Genomic DNA, 13,481 nt, shown 5'->3' with positions numbered 1-13,481 from the left:
TGTTGCCACTTAAACGTGCACTTTCGCAGTACTCATTGTTGGGGTAGTAAGCTGTTATTTGACGACATCGCTCTCGCAATGTGACCTCTACCAAGCTTCAGCAAGAAATTATCTATTCTGTTTATATTGGCTCTATTGTATAGAACCTGGTTGGAATAGTAATGTTTGTACTCCGACTCTTGTATTCTGTGTAGTCCAAGGCAACGGCGCAGACATTGTCTCTCAAACACCCGTATCTTTTCCCTTTTCTGCTGCTAAATAACAACCGTTTTATCAGGGTAAAGGCTCCTATAGCTCTGGCAAGAGCAGCACTCATATGTCTGTCGAAATACAAGTACTGATCCAACCAGATGCCAAAGTACTTTACTACAATTTTATTCGCCAGCGGCTATTGATTTGTCACACCATGTCTATGTGTCAAACGATCACTAGATTTTTCCACTTTTTTCTCGAATCCTTTGAGGCTCCATGCAGTGGAGTCCTGAACAGAATTGTTTTGCATTTCTGAAAGTTGGTTTTCAACTTCCAGTCATCGTAACATTGCTGAATCTTGTCGAAGTCACCCTGCAAAAGTATCTTACTAACCTCAATTTTTGGGGCGAGTATGTACGCAATTAAGTCGTCGGCGTACGTCGGCGAGTTAACCGCCCCCTTTTGCAGAGCTTTTTTAATACCAAAGATTTCGGTAGATGTTACATTGCCAATTTTGAAAATAAACCGTCTACCATTAAGCATGTCATAAAGCATAATATACAACAGTTTACTTATTTGAAGTCTGTTTAACTATAGCAACAGATCCTATAACCATACGGTGTCAAAGGCTTTCTCCAAGTACAGACAAGCACCCGTACTTTGCCTTTTAGATTTTTTCCACTGGATATCAGTAACAAGCTTAGACGCAGCATGAATAGTATCATGGCCCCTTTAAAGCCGAACTGATTATCCGCAATTGTTTTGTTGTTCTCAGCCCACTGGGACAGAGCTCTATTTATAACCTTCTCAAATACCTTAATGATACTCGGCGGAAGACATATCGACCAGAGATTCACCGGATTGGAGTTGTCCTTTCCCTTTTTCGGGAGAGGATATACCACAGCTGTTCTCCAACGGACCGGATAATATGCATTATTCAGAACGTTGCTAAACAGAGTGGTATAAATATTCACAGCTTCCTGAGGTAAATGTCGTAGTACAATGTTGGATGTACCATCGAAACCTTCTGAATTCTTTACCTTTAATGAATTGAAGATTAGCTGGAGCTCTATCTTCGTGACATTTTTGGATTAATATTAAGATAACTGTGGTACTCAAATCGTCAAACAAATAAGCAAGCTAAAAGTAATTCCTTTGCTTTTATTATACCAGTTAGTTTATTTTAATTTTACAAAAAAAATATAAAAGTTTTCAATTTTGTTGATTTATTCATGTTTTCTATTAAAGAAGTTCAAACAACCAAAACTAATCAGCTAAGCCAATATACCTGGTATGCTCACTCCACTAGTTCCAGAACGAAGAGCACCACTTGAAATTAGATTACTACCTGGATGAAGGCCAATACTTTCAGCAGAAACTTCGCTTCTTACACCACCTTTAGCAATGTTACCTATATAGCCACTGGGTAATTGTCTTGTTACACGAAATACTGGTTCATCGTAAACATTTTTTCCAACATCTTCAGCATTAACTTTCAAAAGTACCAAAACTACTAACAATACCGAAAAATTGACCAAGAAACCACCCATGTTTTTGAGTTTTAAAAAAGTTTTCAAAGAACTCAACACTTAAAGTGTTGGCTATTCTAAAATTTCTCTTCTTTTTATATAGAATTTTGGTTTGCTTTTTTTATTGTGGATAAAAGTTATTAGAAACTTGTTTGAAATTTGAAAAAAAATCATCATGAATCATGACATAATAAAGGTACTGATACTCTAAACTAAACATTTCTGAAAAAAAACTTGTTCTTCTATCTTCATTCAAATTATTTCATATCGAAATATCAATAAATTTAATCATATGAATACCGTAATTAGGATTCTTAATTAAATCCTAGACATTGAAATGAAAGCCTGTGTCTTCAGAAACTTAATTCTTGATGTTTTAAACAAATTCGAAGGAATTTGGTTTTAAAATTTTTCACAGTCTCAATTTTCGAACATGAGGAAAATTTAGAAATTTTCTTCTTCTTCAGCGAAAATTGTTTCATGATAATTGACATATCAGATATATTGAACTGTTGAAAGATTGGTCACTTCAACCTGTTACTAATTAAACGTGGATGGGTTTTAAGAGGTCCAAGCTTTCGGTTCTTTGACAAAAACCATTAAAACAAAATTAATACACAAATTCACTTTGCTTTTTATAAAATTATCAAAATTTATTTTATTTTATAACAAACAATCCAAAAAAGTACACAAAAGTAAAAATTAATACTTAGTTATAAACAATCGTATGGAATGTTAAATCAAATACAAAAAAAACAGCTTAACCTTGCCTACTAAGTCTACCACCAATAGCTCCAGAATGACCAGCACCAATGGCCCCACCAAGACCTAGGCCACCAACACGATGACCAGCTCCAGAAAGGCCAATACCTCCGGTACCAGGACGACCATGGGCTCCGACTTGCCTTGCAACTCGAGTATATTTAAGATCAGCAGAAACTTGGCAAATAGCCAAGATTGCGAAGAATAAAGCAATTAAGAAACGCATCTTAAGATTTTAAAACTTTAAGTGAGGTTATTCTAAGATTGATTTTGTTTTTATATTAATTTCAAAGTATCAAATATTTTTACTTGTCTTAGAAAACAACAATAAATAGTAATCAGATTTGCAAAACTTGTTTCAAAAATGACTATAAGTAAGATTATTTGTTTGATAAACAGTTTTATAACTTGTTCTTTTAAACATTTGTTAAGCTGCTCTTTTATTTTTTTAACCTACCATTTAAAATTATTATATAAAATAAATATAAACAAATATGGTAACAAAATAAAATAAAATAAAAGAATATATCCAACCCGTAAAACATCTTAACCACTCAACTCTACAAATTAAATTTAATTATAATACAATTTAAATCAATACTCTACTGTGATTCTGGATTTTGCAGTGAAAAAATTAACTAACTTTTTTGCAGAGTAAAAAAAATGTCTTTTTTCTAGTTTAAAACAAATTTCCCCTTAAAAACAAAATCTATAAAATTGTAATTAGACCGTTGAGGTTTTTAAGTCCACAAGAACTACGTTCATAGATGTTTGGTGAAATGTCAAATACGTCAAAACGTTCAATATAAAATTAATGTCAAATCGAAGAGTATTACCAAATTTCAAAATCAGCAGTTGCAACAAATTTCATCAAAAATCGCTGTCAAAATGTTGAGTGTACAATATTCATAACACAACCTAAAAGAACCACACGAATTAGGCTATTTTAACTTTGGCGTCATAAAGTATTTTTGACATTTCAATTTGATTAGAACATGTGCCATCAACTCATAATGTTTATGAGTTTAAAAATAAATTAAAATTATTTCAAACCTAATACATGTAATTTATTGAATCAGAATTGACAAATGATAATATTTAAGATCTAGTGCGGCTGCAGTTTTTATTGCAGTTACATCACACATTAATTATTTTCATAGCAAATAAAGCTTCGAAGTCGAAATTGTTGTAAGATTAAACATTTAATATATGTATAGTTCAACTGATTCGTCGGACGATGATGAATTGATAGGTGCGTAACAATTTAGTATATAAGAGATAACCTTATCTGTAAACTATGATAAATTTCCAATTGGAATTCTATACGATTAATAATTTACTTGCGAAATCTCCGGTTTTCAACGATTTACGTTTAACAGAAAACTATACTAACAGAAACGAGGACTATTAGAAAGAGACAATTCCTAGATATAGTTTGGAAGAATTTCGATCTAATTTCCGAATGAACAGAAGTTGCTTTGCGGTAAGATTTTGAGTTGGTTTGTTCACAGTGCATAAAGTTTTAGCTTGATGGTGAGAATAACGCCAGAACTTTTGTTGCAATATATATACGTTTGGTTATTCAACACTTCCTTAAAACCAATTCAAGGGGCACCTTCAAATAGAATAGCCAATAAAATGTGAACAAACTAGTCTTGATATCTATTATGAATTGCTTAATGATTTGAAATTATAAGGATCTCTTGCACAAATTGATAAGTTGAAGATAAAGTTCTATCAATTTACTTCCCTATCCGCTTGTCAATAGCCTAACATAGGTAGGTTTTTTTTAAGTTAAATGATTGAAAAATGCTTCATAATTTCGATTTTCCGTTTTTTGAAGGTGTTTGTGATGACCGTTGTTGTTTCACAAAACCAATGTTCACAGATCCAGGAAGACAACACGACTCAAGAGTTTTTTGAAACATCAGATGGATGAAATTATATTTGGGGAATATCATTTACGAGGCGGCGCAGCTTATCCTCTAAAAAATTATTTGGTTACACCATTTCCTGACAATGTCCATTAACACCGAGACAAGTCCAGCTCGAGTAACCATTGAAAGAACGTTTAGTTTATTGAAAGCACGATTTCACCGTCTAAAGTAAAATTGTTGTATTTTGCATAACCATATACAATTACATAGTCCGGATGATATGCACGATGTTGTGCTTGATATATCAGAAAGCGATTAATTCGAAAATATTATCATCGAAAATAATAAAAAGTTACCTCTATATTTAATGCTGAGATACAATATAAATTACATCCATTCCATAAAAAAAAACGATATCAATAAATAAAAAACAAAATTATCACTTCATTAAAACTTAACCTAAGAAAAAACAATATTGATTGCTTAATTGCTTACTTAACTTATACTATTTAAATTAATGAAAAATTTCTTCACTTTACTCATAAAAAAATGAGGCACTTAGTTCTGTCAGTCTTCTGTAAAATTTAACTTCTGAGACTTTAAATTAATTCTAGTATTGCGAATTTAAAGAAAAACTTACTCTCAGCTTTATTGCTTATATTTCTCTTTTTTAAGCTTTCTGAATTCCTGCAAATCAGCAAGTATTCGGTTACTTTTCATTTGTTTTCTTCGATGTCAACATTTTTTTTTTGAAATTAGAGGTTCCACTGCTTTTTTTTCTTGAATGTAGACTAGGGCTCTCAACCGAAGATGAGATCGAGGACAAACTCGGATAGACCCCAGAGGATGACTCTAGGGAACTTATTTTTTCGGTGTCACTAACTTGTGCCTCGTTCAGGTAAATTTCAGCCATCATCTCAAGTATGGCTAATTCATTCGCGCTCGACCTGTCGGCGTTTTCTTGTTATTGTCTGTGATAATGTTGTAGAGCTTTTTCATACTTTTTAATTTTATGTCCAATTCCTTCTAATCAAAAATTGACCCATGTTCTTCAAGAACTTTTGCAATGTCTTGAAAAAATGTTCTCGGCCGGGTTTTCAGGTCTCAGAGCTGGTCCTTTCTCTTTTGGCACTCCTTTAAGAACAGCAGAAGTGATTAATGTTCCCAACCCTAAAATAAGGGAATAGAGTGGTTCTTCTTTGGGGTTTTAAATTATCTGAAAGAATAACTTACCTTTCCTTTCAGCGACTTTATTTGCTTGTAGCTCCACAAGCTGTCCCCCTCTGTCTGCTTTTATGCATCAAAACAAAAAAGTTAGATTTATTTATTTCCACAAGATTAATGTATTTTGTTCTATCTCTGGAACAAGATGAGGTTCTTTAACTTCAGAATGCTAGGCACTAGACTAAAGGTAAGACCTAGCAAATTGGTAATCTACAAAACGAGAGCAAAATAGGCTAAGTTTGAAGTTAACAAATAAAGGGTGATTTTTTTGAGGTTAGGATTTTCATGCATTAGTATTTGACAGATCACGTGGGATTTCAGACATGGTGTCAAAGAGAAAGATGCTCAGTATGCTTTGACATTTCATCATGAATAGACTTACTAACGAGCAACGCTTGCAAATCATTGAATTTTATTACCAAAATCAGTGTTCGGTTCGAAATGTGTTTCGGGCTTTACGTCCGATTTATGGTCTACATAATCGATCAAGTGAGCAAACAATTAATGCGATTGTGACCAAGTTTCGCACTCAGTTTACTTTATTGGACATTAAACCAACCACACGAATGCGTACAGTGCGTACAGAAGAGAACATTGCGTCTGTTTCTGAGAGTGTTGCTGAAGACCGTGAAATCTCGATTCGTCGCCGTTCGCAGCAATTGGGTTTGTGTTATTCGACCACATGGAAGATTTTACGCAAAGATCTTGGTGTAAAACCGTATAAAATACAGCTCGTGCAAGAACTGAAGCCGAACGATCTGCCACAACGTCGAATGTTCAGTGAATGGACCCTAGAAAAGTTGGCAGGAAATCCGCTTTTTTATCGACAAATTTTGTTCAGCGATGAGGCTCATTTCTGTTTGAATGGCTACGTAAATAATCAAAATTGCCGCATTTGGAGTGAAGAGCAACCAGAAGCCGTTCAAGAACTGCCCATGCATCCCGAAAAATGCACTGTTTGGTGTGGTTTGTACGCTGGTGGAATCATTGGACCGTATTTTTTCAAAGATGCTGTTGGACGCAACGTTACGGTGAATGGCGATCGCTATCGTTCAATACTAACAAACTTTTTGTTGCCAAAAATGGAACTGAACTTGGTTGACATGTGGTTTCAACAAGATGGCGCTACATGCCACACAGCTCGCGATTCTATGGCCATTTTGAGGTAAAACTTCGGAGAACAATTCATCTCAAGGAATGGACTGGTAAGTTGGCCACCAAGATCATGCGATTTGACGCCTTTAGACTATTTTTTGTGAGGCTACGTCAAGTCTAAAGTCTACACAAATAAGCCAGCAACTATTCCAGCTTTGGAAGACAACATTTCCGAAGAAATTCGGGCTATTCCGGCCGAAATGCTCGACAAAGTTACCCAAAATTGGACTTTCCGAATGGACCACCTTAGACGCAGCCGCGGTCAACATTTAAATGAAATTATCTTCAAAAAGTAAAAGTCATGGACCAATCTAACGTTTTAAATAAAGAATCGATGAGATTTTGCAAATTTTATGCGTTTTTTTTTAAAGTTCTCAAGCTCTTAAAAAATCACCGTTTATATCATAATTACCTTCTAAAATTCAGAGTAAATAGCTTCCTCATCGTCTATTATGTATGTACAGAACATCCTCAAATACAACTTTAACTAACATTTTTTATTTTTTTGTTTACCACCAAATACAAAAAGCTGAAATCAATTTTCAAGTTTCTTGAAATTCAATCATGTGTTGTAAGCTGTTCTGTCAGATACCTACATACTCCAGAAATTCTTGGATACATTTGGATGCCTTTTTTGACGTCTCAGCTGTTTATTTTACATAAAACACTAACAAAAAGGTCTCCGGATAGCCTATCTGTCTGAGATTGAACGCAGTCAAAATACACAACGTCAATAAACAAGTGTCATAGGTACTGTCTACATTCAATCGCATGTTGGATAGGCTATCTTGAAAAGGAGAATTTTAGATACCTTACTGAACAAGTGTGAAAAAGCTGTCAAAAAATTAAAATATGTAAGCAAAACGAACACAGATTTCGATGTGAATTTTATTACTTAAATAAAATTTGTTTCTTCTTTTATTTTGTTCTTTTGCTCTGTCAGGTAAAAAGTCAATGCCTGTATAGTCAAATTTACTCTTCGAACATGCATTTAGACCAAGCTCTGGCTGCCTGTTTGCCAAACGTCATTTATTTCAAACTTCTTACATTTAATTCACAAAGCTACCTGTAGATATATAAAAATAGGGTACGAAAACAATAACAAATAAGAAAACTCCTCACACAAGCTTCAAGTTCCTTAAAAGCTGAAAAGAACTGGTGCTTAATTCTTTTTAATTTACAAAGCTTCAAAGTTGTGTTTCTGTTTTCGTTCTGACCGTGTTCTGAGCTTTTTCAGAGCGTGCTTTATGAGTTCAGAATAAAATAATAGAATAGAATGCTGAACACAAGCATTTGACAGGTGAAATTCAAGAAAAAAATCAATCTATCAAATTGGAGCAAACAAATATTCGGGCTAGAGCAGAAGTTAAGTTTATATAAGAAATATCAAATAAAATATATACATTTTTGAGCCTTGGTTACATGTATGTATTTTTGAAATAAAAAAAGAATTTTAGTTGATACGAACTGTCAAACTTTATTCGCGTTCCACATTATCGGTACTCGCAATGAATAAAATAATCGCGCGTAATCAACCTAAAACAATCATTCTTGTTTTTAATTTTTTTTTAAACAAATATACTAGCTTCGACCGCATTTTCTCAATCGTTTGTTTTTAAAGTAAAACACAACAATGATAAAAAAAATAAACAATTGTCAAAGTCAAACTTCATTTGCTACGAATTAAAAACTCTCATGTGAAAGAAGCGTCAAAATCGACAAATATTCGTTCATTGGTTGGTCGTGCTCATGTGAATAGTGCTTAAGTGTTCAGGTGTATTTCAAAAATAATTCTGAACGTTCAGAACACGCTTTGTTCAAAGTATGTTCAGAGCATGCTCGATACGCTCGGACTCTGTTTAGAGCTCTATTTTGAGTTAAAAAAGCAAAACGGCCAATCACAGAAAGCCATTTCTTTGACAGTTAACCAATCAGTAACAATTTAAGGAAGATAAATAAGCTACTTACAACTAATTCTACCTGAAATGTCAAAATAAACATTCGAAGAAAATGTATTACAAGCTTTTAAGATAAATAAATAATGCCTTTTTATGGAAAGGTGTTTTCTGTTACATACTTTAAACGTTTTGTATACCTCCAAGAGGCATTTTATTATCTTATAAATTCCTTCTTTTGTGTACTTCTACGAATAAACAATTATTGGTAGAAAGAAAAGGCATCGAATTTGAAAATAAGGAACATTTTAAAACATTTTGTTTATACTTTTCCTTAAATCATTTATTAAGGTACAAGTTGCTTAAGTCCCCTTTGGTGGGTATGTTGGTGCTGGGCGAACAAATTAGTGAAGAAATGATTTAATATTTTTATTTATAAGATATACAAAAGTGTAAAAAGGTAAAAAAAAAATTGCTAAAGTTACTAATTATAGTAAAGTAGAGTTTAATTTCAACCTTTTTTTAATTTTTAATTGTAATTTAGTCTTTTAAACTGTCTTTGATTCCATCATATATTTAATATATATAAGTAATAGAATTTCAAAAAAAAAAAACGATTTGTTTAAATCAATTCAGGATTCAACAATAATTCCACTGTGGTCAAACAAAACATCCCTTTTAATAGCTATAACGATCTAACAACAATGCAACTTTAATATTTTAAACAAAAACCCAGAAAACAAAAATTCATAGATCCCCAAGAGCCAAGATGCATTGAACATATGAAACGGGTGGACCAATTCTATGAAGCCCATATTCTGAGCGTTGTTAAAGTACCTCATCAGCCAAAGACGCTGAAAAATAAGCTAAATCTCCCCCCTTCAAATAAGTTACTCGTGCTTTTTTTTGCATTGAAATTTTATTTAAATTTATTAGAAAGAAGTTATAGTTTTTAAAAAGAGATTACGAATTTAGTCGACAACATTTTCGGATTTTTTTCTTGATTGATGACATCTTGGAAAAGCTTAACCATGGAGACTGCCTGGCCTGCCAAGTCCGATAGTTCCAGGACGTCCAAGGCTACCAATAGGACGACCAATAGGACGACCAGCAGCAAGTCCTAGACCACCAATAGCAATAGGACGACCTCCAGAAAGACCAATACCTCCCAAACCAGGACGACCATATGCCAATTGCCTTGTTACACGAGCCTTGGCCTCATCATCAGCATTAACTTGGCAAATAGCCAAAACAGCGAAAATGACAGCAATTGTGATAAAGAAACGCATCTTCTTTGATTTTTTTTTTGTCTGTGTTAAAGAAAGTAAACTAAGAGACTTCAAAAGCGAGTGTGTTGATTATCCTGAAATTTCTTCCCTTTTTATATCAATTATATCGGCCTCGAGTAACAATTGAATTTTATTTTTGATAACAATAAAAATTATAACAAACTTGTTTGTTTTTATTTTTATTTTTTTTTGTTAAAATTTTAAAAACTTGTTCCGCAAAAAATTGAATTTCGTCAGAATATTTTTTTAATTGCCTATAAATTGATTGAAGGAAAAAAAAACAAGAACTTATTGCAAAATTATTGCATTGATATAATTATTTTATTTTATTTCTTTTTTTATGAACCAGGAATAAGTTTAAAAAAAACATTAAATTGCAGTGGCAAACTAAGCGCCACTTTCGGGTGAGCCCCTTTTACCGCTGACAAGACTCCGTCTACCCTGTTTATGATTTTTAATTCCATTTACTTCGTCATGTTTTCATACTTTTATTTTTCTTGATTGTAAACCATTTCATGTAAAAAGGACAGAAAACCACAATTTTAACGCCATTGATCCAAAAGAAATGACTATCGATTTCTAACCCTTTTGTGGGAGCTGGAAGCCCATAGTGGAATTGTGGACCTATAAATCAACACAAACGGTCCATAAAACCGCTGTTTTTTCTGAAATGAGGATGCATTGCAATAAGGGAGTCAGAAACCCACAATCTAAAAGCATTAAGTCCACAACACAATTCCATTGATTTCTGACCCTCTTGTGAGAGCAATAAGTCCATTTTAGGATTGTGGACCTATAATCAACGTACATACAAAGTTTGTCCATAAGTTAACTTAGGATTTTTGAATGCCATAATTCCACAAGAAAGTTCTTTGGACTTTCGACCCCCTTGGGAAAGCTGAAAGTCTATAGTTGAATTGTGAACCTAATTGACAGAAATGAACAAAAGAGTCACTGTGGATTTGTGCACATAATTGCAACTAGAGAGTCAGAAGCCTACAATCTAAACGCAATCAATCGACAAGACGTTGCTATGGAATTGTGGCCCAGGAAAGAGTTCGTACTGAACTGTGGTTCTAAAATCAATACAAATGATCCATAAGTTCACTTTGGATTTCGTAACTGAGGAAATAATTATTACAAAAGAGTCAGATGCCCACAATTTAAATGCCATAAGTCCACAGAATATTTCTATGGGCTCCTTGCTCTCTAGGGAGAGCTTAAAGTCTTTAGTACAATTGGGGATCTATAACTAACAGTAATGGACAATAAGTTGTATGTAGATTTGTATCTGTGGACATAATTGCAATAAAGGGAGTCAGAAGCTCACAATCTAAAAGCAATAAAACAACAAAGCATTTCCATAGACTTCTGCCTCTGAGAGCTGTAAGTTCATATAGTGAATTTGTGGATCTATAATTAACACGAATGAGCCATAACATCACTGTGATTTTTAAATGAGAAAATAATTACAATAAGGGAGTCAGAAGCCCACAATTTAAATGCCAAGTCTACAGGACAAAAGAGCAAACTATTCATGGTAGGATTGTAGACCTGAAGCCAACATAGACGATCCATAAGTTTACTTTAGATTTCTTAACTGAGGAAATAATAACAGTAAGTAAGTCAGAACCCCAGAAAATTAATGACATAAGTCCACGGTACATTTCTTTGTACTTTTGGCCCTCTTGGGAGACCTAAAATTCTAAAGTAGAATTATTGAAGTGTGGATTTTGATTTTGACTTTGAAAGTGAATATTCAGATACTTTTAAAAAATCTAATACGTCAAAAAATCAACGATACGTAAAAAGAGGATAATTAAAGAAAAACGTTTTCTTTATTTTTTATAATAAATACTTAATAATTCTATTTTTGTACATTTTTCTGTAAGAAGTTCAACCCCTGTGTCTGTTGTAAGGTTGGCGGTAGTTTCCACCAAATCCACCTCCATAAGCGGGACCACCACCAAAGCCATTGCCTTGTCCTCCAAATCCTTGGCCAATACCAGGTCCGTAATTGTTGCCACCTCCATAATGACCACCAGGACCACCTCCATAATGTCCAGGAACACCTCCATAACCTCCTGGACCATATCCGCCTACACCATGGTTAATACCACCTCCATAGTTGCCACCACCGTATCCACCTTGACCGAAGCCTCCTTGTTGAAAACCTCCAGGTCCACCAAATCCACCGCCATATTGTTTGCCTTGACGTTGTCCAACCGAATCAACTGGGAATGCGACTGCCAATGCCATCAGTACACCGAAAATTTGCAAAGCAACGAAAAACTTAGACATCTTGGATTGTTACAGTACTTTCTCTATTGTCTTCCAAAATTGGACTACATGGCTTAATCCCAAAGAACCTTCCCTTTTATAGGTTTTCAAATAATGTCTCATTTTCAGTTGAATTTTTGGCGAAAGGTATGAATTATATTAATTAATTAAGAGACTATAATTCCATAAAAGAATAGATAGAAATTAATTTACATACGTCATGAATAATTTAAATAAACTTTCATTTGTTCTTTTTCCTTTTCTTTCTTTTTGTGGTTTTTTATTTTTGCTTAAAATTACAATAAATAGAAACTTCTTATATAAACAATTTCGACTACGCTAAAAACAAATATGCAAACTTAACCAAGTTGAGCGAGAATATCTGCCAGTGAACTCGCAGAACCCGAGTCGCCTTGACCGGCACCAAGACCAGCACCACCATTCGCTGCTAATAGCGGTCGCAATGTAGCACCTAATGCCTGACCAAGAAGTGCCGCTTGCATTGGACTCAGATTGCCTAGACTTGGAGTTGCGTTCGGGCGATTATTGATGTTTGAATTGTCGGATCCTGGTCGATTGTTACTGGGAGATGCAGCAGCTCCTCCACCAAATCCGTTGTAAGGGCGATTTCCGAAACCAGGTCTTGGGTACTGTGGATAGCCTCCATAACCACCGCCGCCGCCGCCACCGTAACCACCTGGATAGCCCCCAGGATAGTATCCACCGGGACGATATCCACCTGGACGGTAACCTCCCCCTGGATAGTATCCTCCGAATAATCCTGGTCTTGGATATGCACCCGGAAATAAGCCGCCCCCAAAGATTCCTCCGGGTCTAAATCCACCCAATCCTCCGAAGCCACCGACAAACGGAGGAAAGAAACGACCTTCGCCTTGGACTTGTCTTGATCTTCCACTGGGTTCTGCAGTTTTTCCTGAATTCGACGTTTGGCAAGAAGCCAGGGTTATCATCAAGCTCAAAACACACAGTTTTACGTTAATCATTCTGAAGTTTAAAAATCCAACAATGCTGCTTCTTAGAATATCCAACACAGATTTCTTTAGCTCAGCTCGAAAAGATTGAATGTTCAGTCTTTTGTGTTAACTTCATTATATAAACAACAAAAATTCTATCTTTTCTATCAAGATCACCTTGTGATTTTGTTACCTAAAGTAACCTTAAGCGATGCGTGCATTTCTTCTGGGTTCGCAATTTTATATTTTGCAAAATTTATTTATTCAATTTGTTATTTTTTGTAGAATCTTCCAAATTCGGTCA

General features: G+C 34.4%; 2 protein-coding genes across 2 annotated transcripts; both read right to left on the bottom strand.

Annotated features, from left to right (window-relative positions):
* Positions 1–11,819: 11,819 nt before the first annotated feature.
* Positions 11,820–12,224, bottom strand: LOC129949096 (uncharacterized). The gene has a single exon (XM_056060337.1). It carries the CDS (start codon positions 12,222–12,224, stop codon positions 11,820–11,822), a length of 405 nt encoding a protein of 134 aa, XP_055916312.1.
* Positions 12,225–12,562: 338 nt separating this feature from the next.
* On the bottom strand, positions 12,563–13,207 carry LOC129949095 (uncharacterized). Its single transcript, XM_056060336.1, has one exon. The coding sequence runs from the start codon at positions 13,205–13,207 to the stop codon at positions 12,563–12,565; it is 645 nt and encodes a 214-aa protein (XP_055916311.1).
* Between the last annotated feature and the right edge of the window lie 274 nt (positions 13,208–13,481).

Source organism: Eupeodes corollae, chromosome 3, assembly GCF_945859685.1.
Source record: "Eupeodes corollae chromosome 3, idEupCoro1.1, whole genome shotgun sequence".
NCBI classification, from domain to species: domain Eukaryota; kingdom Metazoa; phylum Arthropoda; class Insecta; order Diptera; family Syrphidae; genus Eupeodes; species Eupeodes corollae.
This window is presented reverse-complemented; position numbering and strand designations above follow the sequence as displayed.

Bases quoted from the DNA above. Each gene is read 5' to 3' on its own strand.
- LOC129949096 (XM_056060337.1), bottom strand. From the start codon at position 12,224: ATGTCTAAGTTTTTCGTTGCTTTGCAAATTTTCGGTGTACTGATGGCA.
- LOC129949095 (XM_056060336.1), bottom strand. From the start codon at position 13,207: ATGATTAACGTAAAACTGTGTGTTTTGAGCTTGATGATAACCCTGGCT.